Here is a 17,386-nt window from a genome sequence, read left to right on the forward strand (position 1 = left end):
TACTTTAAGAAGCTGCTGGATGAGCTCGGCATTTTGTTGCCCACATAAATTTGGTGTTCAACTAACGTCTGATTCCAACGCACATTCACACACGCAGAAAAGTGAGCTGCAGAAAGCACCCGGCAGCTTCACCTACTTACCACTTATAAAAGCCCCCCTTTCCTCCTCTTTCTGCATCATACAGTAAGGAGTGACACCGCCAACCAGGCAGCTTTTTCAAACCATTATTTATGGTATTTACAGGAAAACAAGAAGTTGGACTGGCAGTCTATAGACTGTGCAGAGAGCTCAGGAGAGAGACGCTTCTCCATGTTTCTAAGACCTCCCAGTTTCCCACAGTGCCTTGGGAGGGGTTGGTCGACCTGGGGAGTTGGTGCCCTTCTTGCCTGCTTCCAATAAACCACCAGCTGCAGGCTGTGGTGCTGAAGAATTTTTGATTTCCTGCACACACACACTCCCCCACCACCACGCACATACACTCACACGCTTGCTCACAAACACTCTCATACCCCATTTTCAAGAGTGGGCAACTAAAAGCCAAGGCTGTCTCGCAGAGTTTATCCCAGCTCTCTGTGTGCTCTGTGAGGCCCAGGCTTCATGGCACAGTTGAGTGCAATTTGGGTTCTGCACATAAAGTGTGGTTTGTTTCTGTTCTGGAGATATTGCCTGGAACAAAAGAGCTGCCTCATGTATGGGGATCATGTGCAAGTCTAACATGCTCATAGTAAATGTGTTGTCATTAGTATGATGCATTTAGATTGATTATGGAAAAAAATATTGTCCCAAACTTATTCATCTAAGTAATGTGGTACATTTTTCATTCTGAGCATATAGACTCGTAATAAGAGTCAAGATTTACGCTCTGAGCTTGACCTTTCAATTTGATCTTTCAGGATGTTTTAAGACAGTCTTGTTGAAGATGCACAACTGTTTCAAGTTTCCATTGATGACACAATTGCAGTTTATCTTGTAGTTTATTTTAGTCAGACTCGTGACATTAATATGGTGGGAAATCACTTTGATTCAGTGTGTCACAGCTTTTGTGATGACTTGAAAAGCTCTTTTGTTAAGACTAGTCTGCTCGGTAAAGTTTCCATGCAAGCCTGTGTGTTCCTGCGCTCTGTGGGAGGCAAGGTACGATAGGGCCTGTTGTTCTTCAGAGTCATTGAATCAGAATGAAATGTAAAAAAAAGAAAAATGCATGAATCAAGTGGCATTCTTTAAGATCGACCAGTGTATTCACAGTAGTAGTTCACAGAAAAATGAAGAAGGAATGGCACGAGACAAAGCGTAGCAGACACTCTGTGGGACTGCTGCTCGCTTGTTTCGATCTGAGGGACACCACGCTGCAAGCTGCACAGCTGAAACCAGTCTGTGTTACAGCTAGGGATCAACCAGTATGTTTTTCCAGGAATAATACTAATACCGATTAATGGTAATCAAGGAGAGGGATAACTGTTATTTGGAACTGTAAACATTTGAAGTAAAAAATGAAAAATTTAATGTCAAAATTCACAATATCCAGTGATGGAATCTAAGTACAGTACAGTACAATTTTAAGGTACATGAACTTTCCATGTATTTCCATTTTTTGTTACTATATACGTCCAAATTGGAGGCAAATATTGTACTTTTTACTCAGCTACATTTATTTGATAACTTTGGTTTCTAGTTATTTTGCACATTACTGATACTTATTATTTTGTATCAAAGCCAAACTACCTTATTTATGAATAAATTTATTTCATCGGCAATCTGACAATTAAAAACATTGTTACTCATAATTGGAAAAAATTTGACTATTGTCTCACTAATTCAAGCCGATTACAATCTTCCAACATCACATGGTCCAACAAACCTTTTAATTTATAATCACCTTGTTTTTGTTTTTTTTTTGTTTTGTTTCTTTACAAATGCTTTCTCAGGTGTAAATAATATTTCAAACTGACTTATTAACAGCTCTGTTTTGCAAATGTGTCTCTCAGGTGCAACATAGCTCAAGCTTTCAAGTGGAAATAATAGCTGTGTTTCCCATTGACAAAATAATTTCTTAAGAACGTGAATCATTCACGTTATTGAATATTGGTTGGACTCCATGATATGGGAAAATAGAATCACAACGCGATTATTTTTTGACAGATATTTCAGTTGCAGTATGATTCATGATTGTTAGGAATTATAATTTTTGCAGCACAATTTTCATTTCCAATGAAAAAAACTATTAAAATCATGATGATGTGACATTTGTGGGAATCTATACCAAACAAACATGTTTTCATACATCTGAAGAAGAAGATTTGTAGGCCAGGGCGTTTCTGCAGTACTCTGCAGTAATCTGCAGTGTCTTGCAATTTTTGATATTGCAGTGGGCCATACTACGATTTCAATAATCTTTCGATTAATTGTGCAGCCCTAGATATTGGTCCTTTGAGTTGTTTATGTGGCACCCTACAGTACAGGATGCTTGTAAATGTGAATGTGTGAGTGTGTACACTAGACACACACACAGGAGCACGTCCATTGCTTCTTGGGAATACTGGGGTGCTTGCCAGCAGCCCTCAACAGCGTCCACTGCCAATTAGTCCCTTTATTTGTTTAAATTTAGCTGGACGAGGACACAGCAGTGAGACATTCCATGCGATGCCGCTGGGCTGCTCCTTAAAGCTGTAGAGGATGTTTCTGATTGAGGTTCAGATGAGATCCTTACTCTTTCCACTGCATTTAATGTTTTTTCATATTTGAACTCCCGTTTCCACAAAATCGTTGGAAGATTTGGTTTGACAAGGTCAGCACTGTTCCAAACAATCATGATCAGAGCATCTAGTCTTTGCATGCTGAAGAGAGAATGGCATGACATTTTGTTGTGTGTTTTTTGTTCCCAGTGATGTGTAGCCTCTTTGTTTATAAGAACTAGTTTTGTGTGGGCTATCGCAGTGGTCACAGCATCAGGTGCTGGGCTGATATTTCTGCCAACGGCCTCCTGTTGGTTATTTAGCCACATTTTATTTAGGCTTTAATTGATTTAGACATTTTTAGGTGCTTTCACTCTGGCAGAGTGAATGAGCCCATTGATGGAGCATGGCAGGCCTGCTACCTCCAGAAATGAGTGTGGGGCTGTGGGTCAATGCTTTGGCACAGTGAATAACAGCCTCAGCAATAGAAGCTTTGTGTCTATCTCTGCTGGCAGTGCAGCACTGCCTCGGGCCCTGTTCCACCAGCACCTCTAGGGACAGTAAGGACTAATCTGCCCCCCTCAGAGCCCCCTTCCCCACTCTCACACACACGGGCCGGCTGCAGGCCTGTAATTACGTACAGTGAAGAGGTGTGGACCTTTTTGTTTTTGAAGCCAGGAAACAATCTAACCACACTGTTGACCTGTAACTGGGTTAGCCGCCAAGTAGTGAATTTCCTTTCCCACAGTAGTTGAGCTGACCAGCCTGAATGGTGGATTTGTTTTCTCTGGCTCTGTGCACTGATGGCTCCTCTTGGCCTGTAAATCAAACAGGTAGATGTAAACTGATAATGTTTAAGGCTCCAGAAGCGGGCTGTGAAGTTGGATACCATAAAGGGTTTATTTTCTGGACACTGTCTTCATTTGCTTAATCTGCTGGAGATGGAAAAATGCTTTAGTAGAGGCAGTAAGATTGACTCTAAACATGGAACTCCTGGTTTGTATTTAGATGCAGTCTGCAAATTTTGTGCTTTTTCTGACACAGAATGAATGCCACAGTCTGATGGCATAATTACAAAACGTTCCTTGTTTTTGAAAAGACAAAAAGAAACTTTGGCTGATGGTTCATTTTAGAGCAACAAGTTGGAGACAATTTCCATTTTTGTTATTCAGATGTTGATGAGTTCTCTCTTTTTTTAGAGCTGCAACAATCAGTCAATCTATCTATTAGTTGTCAACTATGAAAAATATTATATGTTGTATCAAATATTTTGATTATCTCTCATAATTATTTAGTCATTTTTCTCAGGAAAAAAGGTTAAAAAAATCTGATTCCAGCCTCTGATGTATTTCCTCCTCGGTGACAGTACACTTAATATGTTTGGATTGATGACAGAAAAAGCCATTTAAGGACGTCATCTTAGTCTTTGGGAAACACTGATCGACATTTATCTCAAATTTTCTGACATTTCAAGGACCAAACAACTAATCGATTAATCAAGAAAATAATCGACAGATTAATTGAGAATTAGTTGCAGCCCTACTCTTTATAATAAAATGTGATTTGGTAGCACAGAATTTAAAATGAATCTCCCTTTTCTCATTGTCAGTCTCAGGACAGCCCGGCTTTCCCTGAAGCTTATCAGCTACATACGGATGTTTTGCAAAGCCGATTTACGACTTTTCCGTTATGACATTACACATCCTAATAGCTACGATAAGACAGAAGCCCAGCTGCTCTGATAGATACTTTGTCTTCTTGGCAGAAAGAAGAGGCCACTGTGATCGGAAGGACTCTCTTGACTTTTCTTCAACTTTAAATAAGTGTGTTCAAGTGTCTGTAAGTTTTGTTCTTGGTTAACTCAGTCCTCAAATTCACGTAGTCTGATGTATTAACATTGCTGTCAAGAGACTTGTCACTTGTTCATTCACTCTGCAGCACACTGCATTGATCAGCATAAAGCAGAACAGGGTATGCTTCATGTGTCACAATGTTTTGAATGGCATGTGAACCTCCCACAGGAAGATGTTTCGAAAGCGTGCGGTCAGAATAAGTGTGGGATAACACAAGACATGGCCGTCATACACTTATACTTTCAACTTCTCATGACTGTTCTGTTTCATGTCACTTTTGTCTGTGGTTTTTGTCCCATACTGTTGTAGGGTGATGGTTGGAGAAGTGAGTTTGTGCCAGATCAAATCATTTGACTAGCTTTTTCAAACCTGGGTCCAAGGAGTCAAATTTCTTGAGTAAAGCCTTGCCCGTTCAAGTGAAGTTGCACAGTGGCTAGTAGTAATAGTGTGGTTGCCTTGGCCACCTTCCAGGTATGAGTATAGCTTATGCATAGAATGTTTTTGGCTAGAACAGCCAAGCACAACTGTCTGTGAACACCTACCAGCCTCTTTTTTCTCCCAAGCCGACTCCAGCAACATAATAGCTGTGAGTTAATTTGGGTACACCTCGGTAAAATAATACAACAGCCCTGCAGTAAGTCCTGCATATATGCTGTTATAGCATTCAGTTTTTGTTATAGCTTGTAGAGAGGCATTTTCCAACTTTATTGTCATTGTGGAGTACGCGTATTGTGATGCTGTTGAAATGTTTTGTGAGGTATACTGTGAGGTCATTCAAATATTTTTGTCCAATTAATTTCAGGCATGATAGACTAAATATTAGAAAAAGCTCTCTTTTTCAAAGGAAAGTCGAAAGTAGATTTCATGTTTGGAGCACCGGTAACAGCACATCACAGTAAGGAAGGTTTTGGTGGTGTGCAGTTACGCATAACCTGCATAAATTGAGTATATTAGTGTGGTCACCATACTGGAATTTTTTACTTGGATACAACAGCTTGAAAAATATCGATATTTGATACAATGTTTGATACCACAGGGAAAAATTGGCACAACATTGAGAGCATAACATTTACATTTTTATATAACACTGGTATACTGCATGCTTATTTACTTCTGACTATAATCAGACGAGTGTGAGGTGGAGGGCCTATGTGGGCACTGCAGTGGTGTGTGTGTTTTTGTTTGTGTGTGTGAACTCCCTGTCAGAGAAAAGAGTGGCATAGCGCAGCTGGTACGAGTGTGCAGTTGCAGTTGATACTGCGTAAAAATATTCAGAATCGGTATTTATCAATAAAATGATCATTTTGACAACTGTAATATAACATTTGTTAAGATCTCCTGTAATTGTCAATTAATTTCCTGATGATTATTGAAATGATAATTTGACTGATCTTTTTTAACCAGACATGAGCAGTGTAGTAGTTGTCAGACCTGCATTAAACCAAGGTTGGAAAATCAGTGGTGAACTATCCACTCCACTGGTAAGTAGGAATGCGCAATATTGGATATTCGCTGAAAATCTGATGTGCCGTCATTTTCTACATAATTTTGGACATTTGCAGATGCCAACCTGATGCCAGTGTTTTTCCACCTGATTGCAGAGAACAGCAAGTCTCATCAAGTCGTGGAATTAAATTATTATTATGGCTACTCTTATTGTGATGGCCCACTGACCAAATGCAGAGATGTAAGGTGCTTTTCAAAAAGTACACATTAACTGGGGCAAAATAAGGAAACTACTTGGTCTACAGTTCACGTGCGTGAGCATAGCCAGAGTAAAGAGTCATCTTATCAGTCTGCCATATCGTCAGAAATGTCATTGTGCATCCCTACTGGTAAGCACTGGGTTTCCTAAATCCTTATTCCAGTCTATAAGGAGTTGAAATAAGCTGCCACTTAAATGTGCGCTGACTAGATGGGCAATTAGACACGGTAAAAGGAGGTCAGTAACCCTTTTCAGGAGACACACAGAGAAAGAAGAAGAATCTTGTAACTGTCCCATTAGGGCACAAACATATCCTGTTTAATTAAAAAAAGGTTATTTTTCATTAAGAGCATAAAGGGCATGTGTTGTGTTGTGTTGTTTAGTTTAGTTTGCATGTGTTATTGCATGATCATTTAATAATAACAAATGAAAACACATAATTGAGGTTTTGAGGTTTTGAGCTTGAAGGAGAAACGTTTTCTTACAGTTGTACTTTGAGCCATAGCTTTAAATGAATCCCAACTTTGTTACAACACTGTTCAGTTTGGTGAGTTCATGCAAAGTTTTGTATCCCCTATCCTTACTTTTCGTCCTATTGTGATCATATTCTGAAGTGTCCAGTGTCAGATAACAGTGCTTAATTCAGAAGCTGTTGTAGCAACATAAGCAAGCACCAGGATCTTTACTGGCAATAAGGAGCAGAGGAGCACAAAGGAAAATTGGCTAAATAAAAATGACTGTCCCTCAGATTTATGTGTGTGAGACAGTCAGGGGTAAACACAGTATTATAGACCTGCAGCTCTGTGTCTTTTTACTACTTTATCAAAAACAAAGCAGTGGTTCGCAGGAATCAACTGTTCTGCAGAGCTGCTTTACGTTGGAGCTGAACAGATCTTTATGTGGAGGTTTTCCTCCGGACCAGACTACTGTTCGCTCCCCTTCTGCCCTCAATAAGTGAATGTTGCTGTTAAGATCAGTTAGAAAGGCTGGTTATCCCAGTAGTCAGTCAGAGGTGGTTTCCTCCCTTTGCTACTCTTTTATTAAGGGGCTTTGTGGGGAGGAGGGCTTCAGAAATGAATGCCATCTATTCTCATTGAGGACCTCTGAAATGTAGCTTTGAAAGCTCCCAGGCATAAGGAAATAGAGGACCTCAAATGTCTGACGGATGTCTTGTAGAATGGAGTTGCAATAGACCACACTGGCTCCTTCCCTGCAACTTGGACATGCTTACTTTTTCATTGAATGTTAACAAAACACAGCTCATATGACTGTGTGGAGATTCCCTTCTGAGTGTGGATTAGAGAAAGATTGGATTCTGTGTGAAACTCTGTTTTAAAATGAATCCTTTTCTCATCACATTTTTTCCGTTTTTTTTTTTTCTTGTTTTCACTTCAGAAGATGTTTAAGATGAAGGTGGTTTGCTGCCACGACTGACGCCCCAGTGCGCTGAACAGAACAAGCAGTCCTGACCTGGCAACATACGAATGGCCCAGGGAAGCCACCAGATTGACATTCAGGTTTTGCATGACCTGCGCCAGAAGTTCCCTGAAGTACCAGAGGGTGTTGTCTCCCAGTGTGTTCTGCAGGTAAGGAAGTTCAAACCTCTGACACAGGAAAAAATGATTTCCACAATTCAAGTCTGTCTGGCTTATTGTAGATATATTGGGGAAAATACATATTGGCAGATGTATTATCAAATTTTTTAGTTGTTAAAATTGGTGTATTAGGAATGTGCACGACTAATCACCTAGTTGATTAAACGTTGCTACCCTCGCTCAGCACCAGTAATAATAGTTGGTTAAACCATGATGGAAATTATTTTAAATTGAAAATTGCATGAATTGCATTGAAATGTCATGTCTTCCCAGTCTAATGTTGCTTTATTAAAATAGCTATGCAATTGTGTTCACCCAGTGAAAATGCAGTTATAATTATCAGGCATGTTTCCTAAGGACTCTTTGTTAGGATGAACATTGTTTTCAGTAAATGTTATTAGTGAAATTAATGAAGTGATTTGTCGTCATGTTTTGTAGAATAATGTAATATATGTAATAGTATATATATGTAATGTAATAATAATGTTCATAATGCAGGGTGCCAAAGTGACACAAATTTCAGCGTCATATAAAATACGATTTGATTAACTGTTCCAAATGGCTCTTATAATATACACAATATTTTCTCTGACAATGTTTAATCTTATGGATTAAATATCACTCAAATTTAACTGTTTCCTGAGTGTTTTCTTACTTTTAGACTAGTCAACTATTCTAACTATAAGCTTCCATTTAAACATCAGAGAAACTAGTTATTACAAACATATCTAACTGGTATCAGCCTCAAAAATCGTGTATTGACTGGGCTTCACTAACATCAAACATAATAATAAAGGTGCAAGGTAAAAACTGAGGGAAAATTATAAATGAGAGGTAACTCAATGTTAATTAAACTTTGTTTTGTTTGATGTCAGTACCTCCACGGGGTTACTATAACAAATGAACCAGGGTAGGCCACAACTGTGTTTCCTTAACCAACATGTATAAGTCAGCTAGACAAAACTGAAAGTATATCACTGTAGGATTTGTAAAGTTACAATATAAAAAGTTAGTTAATAATGTTGATGGTATAGAGTAAAAAACAGGTATGAATGTTATTATCTTTGTCTCTTCACCTGAGACTTTGATACTGAATAATAAGTTAAATCCTTCTCTCTTTCCTTTCAGAACAACAACAATTTGGACGCCTGCTGTGAATACTTGTCCCAGGTCAGTCCGGGTTACCTGTACAGTGAGGACGGAAATCTTAGCTTTTCTGACGACCCCACCTTCACCAGGCTCCGTAATCACATGACCCAGCTGAACCTGGGCCTGCAGTCTCAGAATGTGCATGTGGCCCCAGTTCGGGACAGCCTGAGAATGAACGGCAGCCGGACTCTGGCCCACAGCCTGAGTGACGGGCCCCTCCAGACAGGCCAGGCCAGTGACTTCTTTCAGCAGGAGCCCCAGTCAGCCCCAGTGCAGGTGCCCTCCAGCCTCAATGTATTTGGTGTGATGGAGCCCACACGCAAACCACAGCCTCCACAGCACCTCGGACTCTACCCTCTGGGTGTCAAAGGAACGAGTATGGGTGCCCAGCAGACACCCCGCTTCAACCCCATTACCGTGACTCTAGCCCCTAATATCCAGACAGGCCGCAACACCCCCACTTCTTTGCACATACACGGTGGGCCACAGTCGGGCCTCAGCAGTCCACAGGGTAACTCTATCTATATCAGGCCCTATGTTAGCCAGACCGGTACGACCCGGCAGAACCAGCCGCAGGGAGGCAGGGCACAGTACAGCCCAACCTCCCAGCCCCAGCAGCAGATCTACCAGATCTCACACCCCTCCTCCCTGTCCGGCTCCTGGTCCGGCCCTCAGCACGCCTCCTCACATACCTCACAGCACCAGACCCAGGGCCACCAAACCTCTCATGTCTACATGCCAATCAGCTCCCCCACAAACCCCCAGGCACCCTCCTTTCTTCCCACTGGAAGCCAGGCCTCTTCCTCTGGTGTCTCCTCATGCTCTTCTTCTTCCTCCTCCTCCTCTGTCATTCCCACCTCCCTGTCAGCCATCAGTCAGTACAACATCCAGAACATCTCCACTGGCCCACGGAAGAATCAGATAGAGATCAAACTTGAATCTCCTCAGAGGAGCAACTCAACAACCACAACAGCCGTGCTGCGGACAAGCAGCGGGCCCCGGTCCTGCTCCACCTCCTCCTCCTGCCCTTCCTCTTCTTCCTCTTCAACCGGGGTGGCTACTGTCCCCACCACCCCTCTCTCCATCGGAGGCCCAGGTCTGAGCCGCAGCCAGCCCACTGTTTACATCTCTGCCAGCCCGCCTACTGCTGCTACCACTCCCTCTGAGGAGGCCATTGTGGCCTCAACCGGCTCCCGCTCCCAACCCAAGTTTTACATTTCTGCCAACGCCTCCAGCGACGACAGTGGGGGTAGGAACCCTCCCACAGTCTACATCTCAGCCAACCCTCCCTTGCAGGGGCCCTCGGGGGCCAGGAACATAGGGGGCCAAGTGAGCATGGGCCCCGCCTACATCCACCACCATCCCCCTAAATCCCGTGCCTCTGTTGGAGGAGGTGGCACAGCTTCTTCCCCACGTGTGGTGGTGACTCAGCCCAACACCAAATACACTTTTAAAATCACGGTGTCCCCCAATAAGCCCCCAGCAGTGTCCCCAGGAGTTGTGTCCCCTACTTTTGAGCCCAACAACCTCCTCAGCCTACCCTCAGACCACCACTTTGTGGAGCCAGACCCCCTCCATCTGTCAGACCCGCTGTCGCCACATAGGGAGAGGCCGAGTGAGCCTCGCAGACTCAGCATGGGCTCTGATGATGCAGCATACACACAAGGTGAGCAATGCTGAGTGTCATCAATGATCAAGATCCCAGTCTTTGTGGCCAAATAGAACACAAGACTAAACATCAAAAAACAATCACCAGGGAGAGTTAAAGCATTCATAAGGTCACAAAAATAACCAAACACACTTTTTTCACAATACATATTCACTTACTATTTTATTTGTATTTATTTTTTACATTTCTTACATCATTGCCAGCATTGCAAAGTGGTGTCAGACAGTTTTTTAAAGCTACTTACTCAGATCAGCAAGTTTGTGAATACATACTTTAGATAAGGAGTTAACGCCCACAGTTTGAACCAAACAGACAAAAATGTCCAAAGATTGTTAACACTGTGAATCGTCATCAAGTAGGCCTCTGATATCTTGTTAGAGCTCTTTGCCTCACTGTTTATTGGTTGTTTAGCAAATGTCAAGTGGCTAAAGAGCACATAGTGATGATGAGGCAAAAAGAGACGTTTTTCAAGCAGCCTTAACAATGAATAATACTACTCAGTTTTTTTGCTCCCAGCAGAGGGTCTAAATGCTTTTTCCACTGGAGCCTGCCAAGAAAGTAATTTTACTCTAAAGTATACTGTGTGTTTTTAAAGTCTCTTTCCATAACATCGAGTGTAATGTAAGTCTTGAGCCAAACTGAGTATACTTGCTGTCACCAACGCTTAGCCAGTGGAGAAACACTGCTGCGTGTCCATGAGGTAGATAAAAGCATAGGTGACTCGCTCAGTGAGGGCTGCTATGATGACAGCAGTGTGAGTCCTCCACACTAAATGCTGTGTTTGCTCCGACGACCCCTGAGACTGGCGGATTCTGTAGTGTGAGTCAAACGTGTCCGAGCACACTGCTGTTTCCTTTTTTGGGCTTTTCACTGTATTACGTGTGAGTCACCGGCTGTGGCTCCTGCACTGCCATGACTACCACCAAAAGGGGCTTCACAGTGGGCGTGCTGACTTTGCTGACCCTCAGCAGCCCACTTTTCTCCTACCTTATCTGCTTCGGCTTGGAAAAATGTTTATTGACACCAACTGAGTCATGTTGTGCCTGATAATGCAGCACCTGTCACCACCTGACTGTTAACTAAACATTAATGTGTTCAACATTCACAGCAGAACTGTTACTGTTTGGCAGCAGAATAACATTATTGTAATTACATAATTGTGTTGACGACCCAGTTCTGACTGAACAGTGAAGGCGTCCTACAGATCACAGACTTTAGTGTTATTTGATTTATTTAAATAGACTGACATAACACCTGGTGCCAAAAGAAATGACTCTTTTGAATCTGCAAGCATTCCTGTTGAGCCTGTATGTTTTCTGAACCCATATATTTGTTTTATGTGTTTGTTATTGTTGGTTTAGTGGGTTAGTAACATCACACAGCCTTTTGAAACAGAATTCATTCAGTCAGATGCATACCAGATCATTCACTGATAATATTGGATAATAGTGTGACTCATTGCCTCCCCAAATTCCTGAATCTCAAAAACAACAATTAAAATCAGGCGTTGCAGATTTAAAATGATTTTTTTTTTTTTAACTGCATGACCCATTTGTCACCTCAGCTGATTTAGTGCAGAGTTTAGGAGAAACTAGATATTGTTTTTAGAGGAACTACCAGGTTTTTCTAGTTTGACAGTTCTTGGAAAAGACAACTGACCACAAGTGAGTGAGACGTTTGTCTAATCAGGTGTCAGACAGGTTCCTGTTGATGTCTGAGTAAAGAAAAGAACCGTCTGTCATCTGTTGTACAGACTACTTTTAGATGTTAATTTCTATTTTTTCAGCATTCAAGCTGAAGGTTAAGATTGCAGCAATTGATAAATATTAACATAGTTGCCACTCAGTAGACTTTCTGCCTCTCAGTAGTAACCATGGTGACTGCTGCCTAATGCAACATCACGTTCATTTATTACACTATTCAAATTATCAGCTGAAAATGTCTCTATTTTTTCACAATCACAATATATATCATATAAAACAAAATATTGCAATGTTGTTGTTTTTTCTAACATTTTGCAGCCCTAGGTTTAAGCAGTCTTTTAATGAATGACATAATAAGGTGAATCAGAGAGCCAAGCACAATGATGTTCAATGTTCAATTTTGACACATCTGGCTTCATTGTAGCTGAACTATATTCACTGTATATCCCAGAAATATATTTCAAAATCAAGTAGTAAATTCAAAATATGTTGTCAGTGTACTACAACAAATAGACAACACCACATGTACTTGTGGCAGCACATATAAAATAGTCATCTTCATTTGGCTTTTTTCCTTGTTGACTTTATATTCAGCCGTACGAGTGTTGGGCTGTTGGAGAACCCCACATTTCCATTCCCTTTTTGAACACTCAGCTCATTCTCTCCTACTGCGTGAAGTAGGTAATAGTGTAGCTGGAGGACATTTTGACAGGAGAACAAGTGTATGATCACCAGTCGACCATCTTCCTATAATTTGTAGGATGTGGCATGTGTTTGTGTGTAGCAGCAGAAAAGGCAGTTGTTTATCACTGAATGTGTGTGTAGGAGGTGTTACAACCTGTCAACAGATGCAGGAACTATCATGAATTATGGGAAACATGTTGTAGAGACTTGAGCAGATCATGTGCATAGTTAAAGTTCTGTATTAAACACTGCAGCAGAATGTGCCTGCAGCAGTCTGATCTCTTACCACAACAGGTGATGAAATACAGACTTATGAACAACATGAGGAATCTGATATGGCTCCTCTGTCTCTCCTTAGTTGTTTTTATGCACAGTGTGTGCAGAGATTAGCCTGTGTGATGTAAGTGTCAATACTGTACACTTACTGTTCTTGGGAGAGATTATCAGTTTTAGTTTTGATCTTTAGTTTTTAGTTAGAGGTAGTTTCTCAAACTGTCCCTCTTTTGATGATCATGCAAAATTATGTTCACATTTTTCAGTGCCAGTTAATGAACATGGAACAGATTAAACAGCTGCTGATAGTACTCTCTCTGTGTGTGTGTTTGTGTGTGTGTGTGTGTGTGTGCGTGTGCGTGTGCGTGTGCGTGTGCGTGTTGTCCAGCGTTGTTGGTCCATCAGAAGGCCCGCATGGATAGGCTGTGGCACGAGCTGGAGCTGAAGAAGAAGAAGCTGGAGAAGCTAAAAGAGGAGGTCAACGAGATGGAGAACGACCTGACCAGGAGACGGATGGAGAGATCCAACTCGGCCTCCCAGATTCCTTCTGTAAGATTTATTCAGGGATTTTGAATATATATTTGTCCATTTTTTAGATTATTCTTTTGGTATTTTGCTTTAAACTGATGGAAACTAAAATGGCACCTCCGCTAAGGCCTAACCGTCTCCTTTAATTAAAGCAAGCCTAATCCAATATCAAACTCGATTACCCTGTGTCACTCTAAATATTAAGCCACCTATAACAGCTTAACCATAATTTAATTCATCCCCTTATCCAGATCTACACCAAAACCTGTGGGGTCTCTTCTGGGCTGAGACCCCCCCTTCCTCCACCCAAGTTTTGTGGAAAGTAGTAGTGTAATTTTTGTGTAATCTGTTTACAAACCAACAACCAAACAGACACGGGTAAAAATACTGGTGGAGATAATAATGACAGGAAATGCAAGGAGGGGTAGAGGCTTACAGTAAAGTAACAGGTTGTCGTCAGCTCTGCTCCACGCCATATATTTGTACAGTAATACAGGGAAAGCTACCCAGGTCTGCCAGTGAGCTTAAAACTTGGGATCAGGCTAATACTGAAACAAGTCTTTACTGATATTACACTGGCACAGTAAATACACTAAACATCAATTTGACAGTGCAACAGCATGAAATACAGAGGGAGAGAATCAAGGGCTAGATGAATCCTATTGCAGTAATATGATAATTGATATTGTCAGTGACATAGCAGAGGATGAGCAGATAGAAAAGTCATCAGAAACAAATGCATGATTTCAATATAAAGGTCATAGGAACATATCAATCTCTGAATGTGAAGAATTGACGACGTAACATTAGAAAATATTTTGCTTCTTTGGGAGACCTGCTACCTCCCGTAATCATCAGGTATAGTATGATATAACTACATTTGGTCATATTTCCCAGCTGACACCAGGCAGAATGTAGAAAAGTGTAAAAGGGAAAATCTAAAAGGGAAACTATCCAATATCTTTCATTGGCAGATCTGTCAAGTTCTAATCATGATTTGATCAGTAGTTAACTCAGAAATGTATGTCATTAAGAGTCATCAGAGAGGTTCTTCATAACTGCAAACAAATGTTTTGACAGATAAAAGGCTGAACAGACAAAACAGAATTATCTAGGTCACATTGCCACTCGTGGTTCCAGCTCATGGCACATCAGTGCTCCTACACCCTGGAACTGTGCTGATTACAGGGTCTGTTTATGATTTGGCTGATATCGTTCCATATTTTCAGACTGACAGAACTCACAATTTATGTCAGATTGACTTCACAGTTCATTCTGGAGCTCTGCAGCCAGTTGAGAGAAACTGCAGGAACAGGCATAGTGAGAGTTCATAAGAAAACATAAAGTGATTTTCTTATTTATTTTCAGCTTCATGTTGATGTTAGATCTGCAGCTGTGAGTTTGTTAAATCCTCTCAGATGCTTCAGATGAAGTGCCTCTCCTAGCTTTATGTTGAGTCAGCTGTTTTTGTCAGCTATTACAGTTTGAGTCAACAGAGGAGAGAGTGGCTGCACAGGGTTAATTGGCCTGTGTTGCTGAGCTCAGTAGCTCCTTGGTTCAGTGTTGTTTACTGAGGCGAGCCAGCTCAGAGAGTGGAGCAGCTTTCACACACACACACACACACACACTCAAAATCTGTTCCACTGACTTAAAGCAGGATGTCCAGCCTGTGTGATGGCTAACCCGTCATCCCCTCCTGTCTCATTCTCTTTCAGCTCGAGGAGATGAAGCAGTTGCGATGCAAAAACAGGTTACTGCAGATTGACATCGACTGCCTCACCAAAGAAATTGATCTCCTTCAAACGAAAGGTAGGATTTAGTGTGTGTGTCTCTCTCTGATATTAAATATAGAATATTTTCAGCTATTTGGGTATTTTAAACTTGCACACAGCTTCTGTACATGACTGTGTTCTGTAATGATAAAGTTAACAGCGAGTCATTGAGTGATCCTGTGCAGCTGTAGCACAGCGGTCAGGCCTGCTCATATCCTCTCCACACACACACAGTCAACCTGCTGCCATTGTGCTGTTAACTACCGGCTCTTCCTGAATTACATCCTGTTGCTGGTTGGTAACAAGGGATTTATTGGCCCCCTGGCAGCACTCCACTGCCATCAGAGGTCAAGCCACCAACCGACCGGTTTACACAGGTGAAGAGTGGCACATGAATGAACTGGGATTTAACCCAAGACATTTACTGTAACCAGTTATGGAGTCAAGTCACACTCATCTTTTATGATTTAGATTGTTTTAATCTTCTGTGTTTCGGTTGAACCTTGGTTTTGGTGGCAAGGTTATCTACAAGTTTGGTACATCAGCCAAAAAAAACCTTCCACATGCATAAGGCTAGTTTTCTTTACATGTATTTTCAACTGGCAGTAAACACAGTAGGGAGAAGTTGTTGGACTTCTCTTTTTGGCGATTGACACATCTGGGTGATGCCATCTAATGTTTGACATATTTCATATACAACTGTCGTACAACACCAACACACTGTACTCGTCTGATCCACTCGCTCTCCGAAATTTTCCCACACAGCTGATTTGAAAGAAGCAGTCAGGTTCGCTAGCTCCGGTGTCTCATTGGAACTCACCGTAGCTCATAGTCACAGTGTCTTCTTCATCTTCATTTATTGTGTCTTCTTCTGCTTTTGTTGTTCAATTCAATTACGTGCATTGTTGCCACTTAGTAGCATGGAGTGTGGATCAGTACAGTTATTCTTTATATTGACACATGCTCTCACCATGGTGTGACGCAGACACCACCATGTTTTCATACCATGAAGTCTGAACTGTTTGGTGCAGACATCACGATCCAGGAGGAATACATGTACTGTTACACCACTAATGGTTGTAGTGCATCGTGATGGCTGTAATGGTTGTTCCAAGAGGTTTATTAGGACTGTTACCTGATAGTCATTGTTTAATATCGTTACTGTGATTTTTTTAAGTTTCAGCTCCTCTGTTGGGTTTAGTTTATGGGTTAATCAGACCAACCTGATGCAGTTTGTGTAATGTTTTCTGAGCATGTTTTAGAGTTGCTGTGAAAAGCTCCACGTGGTTGACTCTTAACATCCTGCCACACACTAGCATCACTGTGATGATTGTACTATATAAAGTGTACAGTTGGAGAGTATATACAGGATGTTCTTACTCCAGGTGTTACTAAAAAAAATGTAAATCCAATATCAAATGGAGAGTAAACCTGTGGTTCCACTCTTTGTTCTTCTGTTTAAGGACCACACTTTAATCCCAGTGCAATCCATAATTTTTATGACAACATTGGATTCCTTGGTCCTGTCCCACCCAAACCCAAAGGTACTTTATCTATTGGTAAGTTTAGAAAAGACTGCATGGTCATGGCTGGGCATTTCATATGACACATTCTTTAAATCTTATTCATTTATCTTTAACTTACTGTTGGCTTTACTACATTAGTATTGTCTCCTCATGTTATCCCATTAATAGATTATATATGGTATATTGTTTCCATTTATTACCTAATGTGCTATGGTCCGTTCTAAGTCAGGCATGTGGTCACTATGCAGTTGTATTTT

The 17,386-nt window shown here is 41.3% G+C and overlaps 1 protein-coding gene across 4 annotated transcripts in view; it reads left to right on the top strand.

The window, feature by feature from the left end:
- The window catches only part of tab2 (TGF-beta activated kinase 1 (MAP3K7) binding protein 2), a 44,788-nt gene that overhangs the window by 23,930 nt on the left and 3,472 nt on the right, over positions 1-17,386 (top strand). The window contains exons 2-6 of one of the 4 annotated variants that reach the window (XM_073492781.1): positions 7,626-7,816; positions 8,954-10,640; positions 13,692-13,852; positions 15,547-15,640; positions 17,067-17,147. In XM_073492781.1, coding sequence (XP_073348882.1) covers positions 7,715-7,816; positions 8,954-10,640; positions 13,692-13,852; positions 15,547-15,640; positions 17,067-17,147 — 2,125 coding nt within the window. In that variant the 5' untranslated portion in view covers positions 7,626-7,714. Of the gene's footprint in view, positions 1-7,625; positions 7,817-8,953; positions 10,641-13,691; positions 13,853-15,546; positions 15,641-17,066; positions 17,163-17,386 lie in introns of all 4 variants that reach the window. The other 3 variants (XM_073492779.1, XM_073492780.1, XM_073492782.1) reach the window with 3 other exon arrangements.

Source organism: Pagrus major, chromosome 22, assembly GCF_040436345.1.
Source record: "Pagrus major chromosome 22, Pma_NU_1.0".
In the NCBI taxonomy this organism is placed as follows: domain Eukaryota; kingdom Metazoa; phylum Chordata; class Actinopteri; order Spariformes; family Sparidae; genus Pagrus; species Pagrus major.